The sequence below is a fragment of the Rhinoderma darwinii genome, chromosome 7 (genome assembly GCF_050947455.1).
Source record: "Rhinoderma darwinii isolate aRhiDar2 chromosome 7, aRhiDar2.hap1, whole genome shotgun sequence".
NCBI lineage: Eukaryota > Metazoa > Chordata > Amphibia > Anura > Rhinodermatidae > Rhinoderma > Rhinoderma darwinii.
In genome coordinates, this window is record NC_134693.1 from 14,370,120 (window position 1) to 14,384,057 (window position 13,938).

Here is a 13,938-nt window from a genome sequence, read left to right on the forward strand (position 1 = left end):
TATTCAAAACCATGACATTTTATATTTAGCAGTCATTTCTCAGATGTTTCTTTTGTATATTACGCAGCCCTATCTTTCAACTATTTTATAGAATGTATTATTGAATTGATAATATAGCAGTACATTTTGTCACTAGCGGGTATTCCCAGTCTACCAGTTCCTGGAGTCCCATGGTTTATTGCTCCAGGCATTTCCAGTTATCCAGTGATTTAGTGCCATAGAAAGTCCCTTTTGTCTAGTGGTTTAGTGCCCCAGAAAGTCCCTGGTGTCCTGTGGTTTAGTGCCCCAGACAGTCCCTGGTGTCCAGTGATTTAGTGCCTCAGAAAGTCCCTGGTATCCTGTGGTTTAGTGCCCCAGAAAGTCCCTGGTGTCCTTTGGTTTAGTGCCATAAAAAGTCCCTGGTGTCCTGTGGTTTAGTGCCATAGAAAGTCCATTTTGTCAGTGGTTTAGTGACCCAGAAAATCCCTGGTGTCCAGTGATTTATAGTCCTAGAAAGTTCCTAGTGGTTTAGTGCCCCAGAAAGTCCGTTATCCAGTGGTTTTGTGCCCAGAAAGTCCCCGGTGTCCAGTAATTTAGTGCCCCAGAAAGTCCGTTATCCAGTGGTTTTGTGCCCAGAAAGTCCCCGGTGTCCAGTAATTTAGTGCCCCTGACATACAGTGGTTTAGAGACCCAGACAGTGTCTGGTTTCCAATAGTTTAGTTCCCCCAGGCGGTCCCTGGTGTTCAATGGTATAATGTGTCAGACATTTCCAGATAACAAATGATTTAGTGTCCCAGAAAATCACTGGTATAGTGTTTTATTGCTTCACAGTCCCTGGTGTCCAATGATCTAGTGCTCCAGACAGTCCCTGGTGTCCAATGATCTAGTGCTCCAGACAGTCCCTGGGTCAAGTGCCCCAGTGTCTAGTAATGCAGTCCCTTAGACAGTCCCTAGTGTCCAGTAGTTAAGTGCATCAGAAAGTCTCTGGTGTCCAATTGTTAATTGCAGGGTCGGGACGAGGGGAAAGCGCTGGCCTGATCTGCCATTGACAAACGTGGCACAAGACATTGTTATATTTGATCCCTTTCTTTCCGTTACAGGTGAACGGACGCAGCTTTGTACATATGGAGCACGAGATGGCCGTCTCGCTCCTGAAGAACTTTCCAATCACAGTGGACCTTGTAATTCAACGTGAGCTTACTGTCTAAATATTTTTATACCCGGTAATGATATCAGACAGATCTCTTTCTTCTAAGACATTTTTTTTTTTTTTGCCAATTGCTGGATCAATGGCAAAGTTCAGTGCCAAATGTAGGATGTTGACCATTGACTGACACGTGTTGACGCAAGATACATAGGAAACCTAATGTGGATTCTAATAATAATTATATTGTATTTGTTTTAACCATTAGCCTGAGGCTGAGCATTTGGTGCAATTTTATAAACCAATAATGTTTCTTCCCAAAGCGGATTTTACCATCTAGAGAGCATGGAAGCACACGAGCTGCTCTTCTGGTTCTGGGGAAAAAAAATAAAAAATACCGCCATGAAGCACTGCCTCAACATTGTATATGCCTTTTATATAGAACATAAAAAATGACCTAGAAGGAATCGCAAGTCATATTTTGACTTCTATTAAAAAAAAATGATTACAAAACAGAAGAATATTTTCTTAACCTACGAAGAAATTAATAAGAAAGTATTTATTAAAGATGTAGATGTTGCGCTGAATTAATATTTCCCTTTTTTATACACATATATATATATATATCTAAAAAAACAAAACAAATAGATACGTATGCCTTATGGAAATCACTTTAAATGTATAGAGTTAATTCTGTTTAATTAGTTTGATTTCATTAAGACAAGGAGAGGAGCTCGTCAGGTCATCTAACGTGTATAGGGCAGAAAACGGCTTTCTGGACCCTATTAATGTTAGCGAAATAGGTCAGGGGTGGCTGAAAGGGTGGGTCTAAAATGGACAGCACTTCCCTCCAAAGTAATCAGTAAAAAACTCATTGTCATCATTTTTCTATCGCCTACAAAATCTGGTTGATCATTAATATGGCCGCCCAGGACTCACAAGGGGTTGTCACCCAGATTTTTTAGCGTCCTAAAAAAGCCAATGAGGTTGGGAGATGTAGAGTTGCAGAAAGAGGCAGATTTGCTGTTCAGGATTCTAAGAAAGCCGAGTTACAACCAAGGGCAGACTGAGCATTCAGGCATGACCAGAAGGGGCCCGTGAACCCTTAGAAAGAGGTGATCTCATTTTGATTACCCCTTTTCATATGCCCTATTAGTATGTAGGCATCATAGGAGAAGAGTCCCCTGCTTTAAACCCTCCCTCATGAGCTAGGGTGGAGTGCCGCTAACAAGCAGCGGCTCTCGCTATATTTTACATGGACAGTCATTCATTTAAAGAGCCACATGTAATACTACATTTCTCCTGTAGTGGCCGCTGCAGGGAAACTGAGCAACCAATGCACAACACCCCCCCCCCCCCCCATTCCAACAAAAAACAGCTGTTTTTCAAGGATCTCTGTAGCTGGACTTGTTGCCGATTGCCGCTACAACCCTCATATTACAGGGGTTATCTTTGATGAGACAACTCCCTTAAAGGGCAAGGCCTGCAAAAAAAAAAAATATATATATATATATATATATATATTTATTTTTTTACCCAAGTTTACCATGGGTACAATGGTTGGTAAGTGGCCCATGACCTTTAATTGCCAGATCACTTCTAATCCACCCCTGGTACCAACCATTATGGCTGCCGTAGTGGATGTAACAAACCAATAAACAGCTAAAAAAAAGAAAATTAACAACCTGATTAGCATGGCCTAGAGACTTCTACTGGTAAATTTTTGATTTTAAAATGGGAATGTTTTTTTAAGGGTAGACACACCTTATACGTGTGACAGAATAGATTAATAGCAGAGTTTTAAAGGGACTACGGCACAGAAGATATTTAAAGGAGCGCATGCCCCTTAAAGTTTTTTTTATCTTTCACCATATTGGAAACTTTGTAGAATGTTTTTAGATTCCGGTCCAAAAACCCATCAATCGTTGGTAACGGTGTTTGAAACAAAGGCCTGGGGAAGCAATTAATCAGTCATCTCTTCAGTCGACCCTCAGCACCGGAAACCGCCACCCTCTGCTTCAATCCCAAGAACTCAAAAATATTTGGATTTATTTCCCACCAGTGTACGGACTCTGCTTCCTCTATTCTCCCCACCTTCCTATGAACTTCAATGAATGTTAAGACTCAAGTTTTTTCGGGTGAAAATCAGTTGATTAATGTTTATAAAATCTTTGTATATTTTTTATGTTGTGGCAAGATGGAGCACCGAGGACTGTTAGCTTTTCGACGGCATGTGACCTGTTTTACCCTTTTTGGCTTTGTTTATTACTAGGATATTTTTCCATGCTTTGAAGCGCTTCTGTGGAAGATTTTGAATAAAATTGATTCAGATCTTTAGTACCAATGTAACAGCCAGACCGTTGTAGGCTGCTTGTTTTTTTATTTTGTTAATTTTTGTACCTTTTTTTTTTTTAACAAGGGGTTAAAGCATTGATGACATTTGGGAACACGTGGTGTCTATTTAAAGCCCAACTTCTCTACAGAAACTACAGAGCCAAAGTTTAAGATTTGACACCATTGCAGAATCTATATTTGTTTCTCTTCCTGCAGTTTCCTCTTATTGTATTCAGCAGGTTGCTTAGCAACCACCTGACTAGCTGTCTGGGTGACTACTCTTTGGATACAGACAGCTACATATCCTCAGATGTTCACAGGGTGTTCTATCTGCTATATAATGGACTGCCTTTCCATGCTGCATAGACTAGATAGGAAATGTAAGGAGATTCCACTAGAATTTATGGAGATTCTTGATATTTAAAAGCATTTTCTGGGCCTTTATTATCGATGGCTTATTCTTAGAATAGGCCATGAATATTTGATCGGTGGAGTCAGACTCCAGCGAGTGCAATGCCACGTCCCATTCATTGTTGACACGGGCACAGCGCCGAATATATGGTTGTGCCTGGTAGAGCAGATTACTGAGCTGCAGTACCATTCACAGCCACAACCATATGTGCGGCACTGTGCGCACGTAAACAATGAAAGAGATGTGGTGCCCACTGGACCGCCATAGCCCCTTTATTTAGCTGAGTGAAAGATACACTGGGAGTACGGCCCCCACTGATACGATATTCATGATCTATTCTAAGCATAGGCCATAAATATAAGAGTCTTTAAAATAATTAAACACTGATGGGACAATGTATAGAAGATACAGTATAACATTAAGTAACAGGAATAAAAGGTTATATGAGTCTAGGATAACGGGTGTTTTTTATCTTCCAGAAACAGTGCCACTCTTTACACAGGCTGTGTCTGGTATTGCAGCTCATCCTCATTCAGTTAAATACCAGATACAGTCAACGGATAGTGGTGAAGGTTTTTTTTGGGGGGAAAAAAAGCAGATAATTTTTTCAAATCTCGGACAACTCTTGTCAAATAAACATGGAAGTCAGAATATATAAACTTCCACCCCTGGTACCAGCGCCATTTCAGAAACAATCTCTGGATCTCTTGTCACCACATGGTACTTACATTTATGGCTCCTGACATCACTCCAGTAGGACCCCAGTATAAAGATAGAAATAAAATGGGCATGAGAACCAGTGTCATAAGCTATAGGACAATCAGCAAGGCTTCGATAGTGTATGAAGTCAGATTTGTATGGGTATGTTTCCTTCTCTTCTGGGTAGTGCACTCACATTAGAACATCAAGGGTCCTCTACATTCAAAGTGCCCACAAATGTGGTGGTGTGGTGGACTCCTCTATTGTGACTAGTACCTGTAAAGCAATGGATCACTTTTACAAATAATCTGACAAGTCATTGAGACCGGTTACTTCATGGCATCAGTGGGAGTCTGTGGGCTGGAATAGTGATGAGGCTCAGACCTAGGGCCATAATATAGTTGCTAAATTACTTCCCCCTAGGCACAAGAATATAACTACTATAATACTGCCCCCTATATACAAGAATATAACTACTATAATACTGCCCCCTATATACAAGAATATAACTACTATAATACTGCCCCCTATGTACAAGAATATAACTACTATAATACTGCCCCCTATGTACAAGAATATAACTACTATAATACTGCCCCCTATGTACAAGAATAGAACTACTATAATACTGCCCCCTATGTACAAGAATAGAACTACTATAATACTGCCCCCTATGTACAAGAATAGAACTACTATAATACTGCCCCTATATACAAGAATATAACTACTAAAATACTGCCCCCTATATACAAGAATATAACTACTATAATACTGCCCCCTATATACCAGAATATAACTACTATAATACTGCCCCCTATGTACAAGAATATAACTACTATAATACTGCCCCCTATATACAAGAATATAACTACTATAATACTGCCTCCTATGTCCAAGAATATAACTACTATAATACTGCCCCCTATATACAAGAATATAACTACTATAATACTGCTCCTATATACAAGAATATAACTACTATAATACTGCCCCTATATACAAGAATATAACTACTATAATACTGCCCCTATATACAAGAATATAACTACTATAATACTGCCCCCTATATACAAGAATATAACTACTATAATACTGCCCCCTATATACAAGAATATAACTACTATAATACTGCCCCCTATATACAAGAATATAACTACTATAATACTGCCCCCTATATACAAGAATATAACTACTATAATACTGCCCCCTATGTACAAGAATAGAACTACTATAATACTGCCCCCTATGTACAAGAATAGAACTACTATAATACTGCCCCCTATGTACAAGAATAGAACTACTATAATACTGCCCCTATATACAAGAATATAACTACTAAAATACTGCCCCCTATATACAAGAATATAACTACTATAATACTGCCCCCTATATACCAGAATATAACTACTATAATACTGCCCCCTATATACAAGAATATAACTACTATAATACTGCCTCCTATGTCCAAGAATAGAACTACTATAATACTGCCCCTATATACAAGAATATAACTACTATAATACTGCCCCTATATACAAGAATATAACTACTATAATACTGCCCCCTATATACAAGAATATAACTACTATAATACTGCCTCCTATATACAAGAACATAACTACTATAATACTGCCCCCTATATACAAGAATATAACTACTATAATACTGCTCCTATATACAAGAATATAGCTACTATAATACTGCCCCTATGTCCAAGAATATAACTACTATAATACTGACCCTATATACAATATAAGTACTAGAATACTGCCCCCTATATACAAGAATATAACTACTATAATACTGCCCCCTATATACAAGAATATATCTACTATAATACTGCTCCTATATACAAGAATATAACTACTATAATACTGCCTCCTATGTACAAGAATATAACTACTATAATACTGCTCCTATATAGAAGAATAGAACTACTATAATACTGCTCCTATATAGAAGAATAGAACTACTATAATACTGCCCCCTATATACAAGAATATAACTACTATAATACTGCCCCTATATACAAGAATAGAACTACTATAATACTGCCCCCTATATACAAGAATATAACTACTATAATACTGCCCCTATATACAAGAATAGAACTACTATAATACTGCTCCTATATACAAGAATATAACTACTATAATACTGCCCCTATATATAAGAATATAACTACTATAATACTGCTCCTATATACAAGAATATAACTACTATAATGCTGCTCCTATATACAAGAATATAACTACTATAATACTGCCCCTATATACAAGAATATAACTACTATAATACTGCTCCTATATACAAAAATATAACTACTATAATACTGCCCCTATATACAAGAATATAACTACTATAATACTGCTCCTATATACAAGAATATAACTACTATAATACTGCCCCTATATACAAGAATATAACTACTATAATACTGCCCCCTATATACAAGAATATAACTACTATAATATTGCCCCCTAAGGAGAGTCATGTGTCTGGGATACAATCACGATTTACCTTCTCCACTGCATACTGATAACTGATTTACCAAAAAAATGGGCATAGATGACATAAGAAATAAGGAGGGACGACCCTTTGGCCCTGCTCTTAGCTAAAATCAATTCTAGAGGGTCATTGGCTCCTTGTTTTTCATCTGGAATCATATTTTTGTTACAAATAGGTACAGATACAGTAGATGGTGACGTCTTAGGCCTCGTTTACAAGAGCATGAATGACGTCCGTGTGACGGCCATCACAAAGACATACATTTCAATGGGGCCGTTCACACGACCGTTGTTTCAGTGGAGGGTGTGAAAAATAGTACATGTCCTATTTTACTGCGTGTCAGACTGTAATATGTGGGGAATCCGTGACAACGCGTCCCCCTCGGACGTGGAGAACTGCCGTTTTTCACGTCTGAGGTCGGCTATGCTGGTGTGAAGGAGCCCTTACACTACTTTGAAATGATCAGATTTTGCAGGGAACATTTTTTTCCTTATATAATGATAATGTATGGAGCTTTATATTAGTGAGTGCCCGTGCTTCCCTCTCTAGTCTTGGCAGCTGGTTGTTGGCTACTTGCCACCTGTAGAGATCAGACAGTGATGTTTTAGTCTTTTGGCTGTGTGGGCCTCCCCAGGGTACTGGATTACTAAGAGTTGCTACTACCAGTATGTTCACACCCGGCTAAATGGCTGTACCAAGATCTTGTGATGACGATAAATCGCCAACAAGATGGCAGCTCATCTCACCTACGCAACAAGCTAGTGTTCAGAAAATACAGCAGACGCATGGGTTGAGCCGTTGCGGACAAGTTATGTACATTATCATTTTATAGACGGGAGGGTCAACTCTCAATAAGCGATACTAAGGTTGGTCACCAGAAGACCTATCGTACAGAAAGGAGTTGTCCAAAGCAAAAAAACACTTTTAAAGCATGTCGAGCATGACTTTACAGTTTATATATAAAATGAATCTACATGAAAAGTTGAGTCACTGTGTACATACATTACTTATCCTGTGTTATATCCTGTATTATACTCCAGAGCTGCACTCACTATTCTGCTGGTGGAGTCACTGTGTATATACATTACATTACTTATCCTGTACAGATCCTGAGTTACATCCTGTATTATACTCCAGAGCTGCACACACTATTCTGCTGGTGGAGTCACTGTGTACATACATTACATTACTTATCCTGTACTGATCCTGAGTTACATCCTGTATTATACTCCAGAGCAGCACTCACTATTCTGCTGGTGGAGTCACTGTGTACATACATTACATTATTTATCCTGTACTGATCCTGAGTTACATCCTGTATTATACTCCAGAGCTGCACTTACTATTCTGCTGGTGGAGTCACTGTGTACATACATTACATTACTTATCTTGTACTGATCCTGAGTTACATCCCATTTTATACTCCAGAGCTGCACTCACTATTCTGCTGTTCATTTTGGAAACAGTCAACAAGCTTGTCGTCAGACAGACCCCTATCATCTTAGCTGAGCTTCTATATTGCAGAGGAACAGATAGTTTTCTCAGCATCAGATGACTATAGTGTGTCTGGTATAAAGGTGACATCCAGAATGAAAATCACCATAGCCAGCTCTGTGCAGTGACTGAACCAGCAGGGAATGCTGAAGTATTACAACTCTGAAGCTTGCATAAGTGTGAATTCAGCTCTGGAGCAGACTACGGGAGGCAACTCAGGATCAGTACAGGATAAGTAATGTATGTACACAGTGACTCCACCAGCAGAATAGTGAGTGCAGCTCTGGAGTATAATACAGGCTGTAACACAGGATCAGTACAGGATAAGTAATGTACACAGTGACTCCACGAGCAGAATAGTGAGTGTAGCTCTGGAGTATAATACAGGATGTAACTCAGGATCAGTACAGGATAAGTAATGTAATGTATAAACACAGTGACTCCACCAGCAGAATAGTGAGTGCAGCTCCGGAGTATAATACAGGATGTAACTCAGGATCAGTACAGGATAAGTAATGTAATGTATGTACACAGTGACTCCACCAGCAGACTAGTGAGTGCAGCTCTGGAGTATAATACAGGATATAACTCAGGATCAGTACAGGATAAGTAATGTAATGTATGTACACAGTGACTCCACCAGCAGAATAGTGAGTGCAGCTCTGGAGTATAATACAGGATGTAACTCAGGATCAGTACAGGATAAGTAATGTAATGTATGTACACAGTGACTCCACCAGCAGAATAGTGAGTGCAGCTCTGGAGTATAATACAGGATGTAACTCAGGATCAGTACAGGATAAGTAATGTAATGTATGTACACAGTGACTCCACCAGCAGAATAGTGAGTGCGGCTCTGGAGTATAATACAGGATATAACTCAGGATCCGTACAGGATAAGTAACGTAATGTATGTACACAGTGACTCCACCGGCAGAATAGTGAGTGCAGCTCTGGAGTATAATACAGGATATAACTCAGGATCAGTACAGGATAAGTAATGTAATATATGTACACAGTGACAACTTCTTATGTCGATTAATTCTAGCTGTTAATAGAAAGAAAACTTTGAGAAAAGTTTTTTGAAAGGCGGAGCCATATTTTTGGCCTGTGGGGTTTGTCGTCCCCAAAAAATAGACTTCATCAGACTTCCTGTGCTGGAATTTTTTTCCTCTTTAGCAGAAATGATTATAAATGTAGGGATACAGTTTACAGTGATGAGAACGGCTGACAGCTCCCCCGGATGTCCCTGATAGGTCAGCTCCCATGGAAGGTATTGTCTCTTAAACAACCAAGATTAACATTGAAATTGCATTCCCTGCTTTGCGCATTCCACCATTTGGCTCCGCAGTGGTTGCCGTGGAAACAATTTCAGAAGACGAGGAAGACGACTTTGCATTTAGATTTTCTTTCCCTCTCGCAGTAAAGCTTCTCAATCTCTTGCAAATTGTCACTAGAAGAATTGAATTTTCATAGAATTTGGTAGGTTGCAATGCGGGCCGAGGATTATATATTTATTTTTCACAATTTTTTTTAATATTACTGCAGTAATTAATTGGGTTTTCTGGCAAAGTTACATTATAGTGCGGCTCCACCTTTCAGTGACCTTGCAGGATACGTTAGATATTTACTTAAATGTGGGGGCCTTGGATGCGACCGTTGACTCAATCCAGGGCCACACATCACAGCCCATGTCCCTTGTTCGCCCTTTTTGTACATACAGAAAATGATTGAACACAGGCCAGCGGTACGCTGGGGCAATTCTTTTTTTTTTTTTTTTAGTCCAGTGCTTCCACCGCCCCCTAGTGGTGGCATGCAATTAAAGCCAAAGCACCTCATACAGCGAAAGCTACCTGTCCACATACAAGTAATGACCACAAAGCAATACAGTGCCCGCCATAGGCCCCCTCATAAGTGCCATCTTCATATACAGCACAGCCTATTGCCCCATATATACAGTGCAGCCTAAAAACTCCTATACACAGGATAGACGCATACTTCTAACATACAATCCCCGGCCCACCACAAGCCCCATTCCCCAATCTCCACGTTGATATAAGCAGGAGGAAGCATCATTGTGTGATGCTGCCACCTACTGGTCAAATTATTAAATCTCCTTTAAAACAGAGGAGACATGATTCTGAAAGCTGGGTATTTGGTGCTAGGGGAGCACAGGGTGGGCATCTTGGAGCTGCATTCGGCCCACTACTGTCTTAAATAGTAATCTCCTACAACAATATAATGATTAGAATCCATCTAGTTAGTAGAGGGATGTGAATCTACTTCTGGAAAAATTCCTAATCCCCTCAGTTTTCTTCAGTCTGAATTCTGTTTGCAGGGAAGCAAAGGAGAATTAGCATTTTCTGCTAACGTCAGCAAAAATTAAAAAGGTGGTTTATTAGGAAATTAGTATCTCAGCGATTCCGATATATTTGCAAATTAGCTCAAATGTGAAACTTGACTTTAAATCCTTCTTAAAGGAGTTGTGCAGGATTGGAAAAACAAGGCAGCTTTTTTCCTAAAACAGCACCACACCTGTCCACAGGTTGTGTAAAGTATTGCAGCTCAGCCGCATTCACTCCAATAGAGCTGAGATTCAATACCAGACACAACCCATGGACCGGTGTGGTGCCATTTTTCCGTTTTTCTAATCCTGGACTTCTTTAAATTGCACATTGTGCGCTTTTTATAGCTTAGCCCTTACCTCAAAGTTGTTTATACAGATTAGGTGGCCATGAATAGTCGAGAGAGCTGCCATAAGACAAATAAAAATAAATAAATCATTTAGTGTACATTAATAATGTGAAAACCATTCTTTGATATCTAACTTCCATGCTGAGATATGATCCTTTAAAAGAATAGGCCCAAAGCCTGAGGATGCACTACTGAGATATTCTGAACATGATTGGCCTGTACCTTCAAGCGATCACATTTTAATGTCAAAGTGGATCTGTCGGCTGAACACGTTGCCCGATGTATCCTAGACCCGTACACACTTTGCTTGTGGAGCGGTGCCCGCTTTGAGAGGCATTGTATCACAAGGACAACAGAAGGTCTGAATGAGGCAGTCGAAGATGAACATAATTCACCCCAAGACGCCTACAGAGGAGACGGCTCATAATGAGCGCTCCCGTCCGCTGCTTATAGAAGCCAGACAGTAATAAATGCAGATCCACTTAGTGCTGCCGCTCACCGTATCGGGTCACACCAGGTAAGGAGCGCGCATTGTGAATCCCAGCAGCATTAATTAGAGCGATGGGTGGATGAAGCTGGTGGAGACGGCAAGAATTACCAGATATATTCACAGCATTACACAGACTCAATTATTCTCAATGACTCAAGAGGCTAATAAAACAGATACAGATGCCCGAGCAATTCTGTGCCAAATTACAGGTGGTAAATTAGAGGAACGGGATGTAGAGCTATACAACAAAAGGAATATGTGCATGTTTGTAACCCATTTGGTAATGCGCCAATGCATCTTTAAAAAAAGGAAGCAGCTCAGCAGAATCATTTTAATAAAAAAATAGACTGTTTTGACGAGACAGCTCCCAATGCAGACCTGTCTCCATGGTAACAGACTACAAACAGACCCTGTGTGTAGTCTGATCCTGCAGTCATGTGTTACTCCACTCCCTCTACCCACTCTCCTACAGATAAGAGGGCAGAGGTAAGAGTAAGGGTCCTCTTGCAAAGCCGTGTAAACAAGCGCCGATCAAGGAGACCGTTCGTTGATTGGCGCTAGTTTTCTCCTTTCCCAAGGAGCAATGCATGAGGACGAGCGATCGTTACTACCATCGCTCGTCCCCGTACATTTCTATCATGTCGGCAGCACGTCTCGCTGTTTACACAGACGTGCTGCCGACAACAATATGAATTGCTGCCGATGAACGAGCATTTGCAGGGGGCAGTGATTGGGAACAAGCGTTCATATGAACACTCGTTTGCCCGATAATTGGCCCGTGTAAAAGGGCCTTAACGCATGGGTGCTGGCTGATCACAGGAAACAATAGATTGAATTAGTATAAGATCAGCTGTATGTTTTACATCCCCCACATTTCTAATAATTGCATATCCAACACGTATTTTAAAGCAAAAAACCTTCAGCTCTCCAGCCGCTGCCCTTGAAGTACAGAACCGGTCTTAGTCCTCACCTCCATTGTAACAGCATGAGCGCTACAAGTCTATGGTCAGCAAATCTTTTGGGGCTTTTGTTTAATCCTTTTAAAATAACGGCGTCTATTAAAACCAGAGTTACAGTTTATGAAAAATTTGTAAAAAAAATTTGAAAAACTATTTTCTACTCGAGATTAACCCCGGATTACAGTGGCGTTTATTAGAAATTAGCTGAACTTTTATAGACACATACTAATATATGAATCAACGAGTTCAGAAGAAAAATGTGTAAAAAAAAAAAAAAAAATTCAATTAATGCAGGTAAAAAAAAAAAAAATTTGCTTTTTTTTTTCAAAAAGTTGTGGTTTTGAGTTGACTATGAAGATTTGTCATTTGCTATATTATAATGTACTTTTATGGATGTAAATAAATCGAGGCGGTGACGTCTTTACTGCTTCATTTCAATAATTTGTGAATGTATTACACTTTTTTGAAGTAAAAAGAACTTGAATGCTGCTTTTAATGTACGTGCAGAGGGACATATATATATAAATATATTATATTTTACAATTTATTAATTCTGTGCAATCAATTTTCTTGTTCGGTTATTTTGCACATGGCAAAGTGTATACTTCCAGCTATAAGATGATGAATTGGTGACTTTGTGAATGGGGGGCACAAACTTTTGGAGATGCTTTCTGTATATACAAACAAATACAGGGACTAGATCAATGCTGTGCAGTGTACAGCGGACCCATTTTTAAGGCTTTGAAGTTCTAACTTTTTCAGTATTCAAGTGTTTTAAATAAGGTATACAAAAGAAAAAAGTCTATTGTACAAAAATAAAATGTCAGTTTATTGTAAGCGTTTGTGGCCGTTTGGATTTATTTATTTAGTGTACGATTCATCTTGCCCAAATGTCATTGTCGCTGTCTGATAAAGAGAGAAGACCGTGCGGATTAACCTTTTCTTCACAGCAGGCTGTAAAACGAGATGACTCTATTGTTGTGACATCTAGTGGCCAATAAGAAAACTGCAGTGTTTTAACATTTATTTTTTTTTACAATAAAAAAAATGAAAGGACAAAAAAAAAACTATCCTTTTTTCTTCATTTGCTTACAAACATTGCGTATAAAGGGTATATGAATTTTTGCAAATTGTTCGTATGGCTCCAAAATATATATATTCATGTAAACTTTAAAACAAAACTTTGCGGTGTAGTCTGATCCTGCAGTCATGTTACTCTGGACTA

General features: G+C 39.3%; 1 protein-coding gene across 8 annotated transcripts in view; it reads left to right on the forward strand.

Annotated features, from left to right (window-relative positions):
- The window catches only part of LRRC7 (leucine rich repeat containing 7), a 286,473-nt gene extending 283,006 nt beyond the window's left edge, over window positions 1–3,467 (forward strand). For 7 of the 8 annotated variants that reach the window (XM_075832825.1, XM_075832822.1, XM_075832823.1 and 4 more), the window contains one exon: window positions 1,080–3,467. In XM_075832825.1, the coding sequence (XP_075688940.1) occupies window positions 1,080–1,187 (108 nt within the window). In that variant the 3' untranslated portion in view covers window positions 1,188–3,467. The remainder of the gene's footprint in view (window positions 1–1,079) is intronic. The other variant, XM_075832827.1, reaches the window with a different exon arrangement.
- Window positions 3,468–13,938: the final 10,471 nt, after the last annotated feature.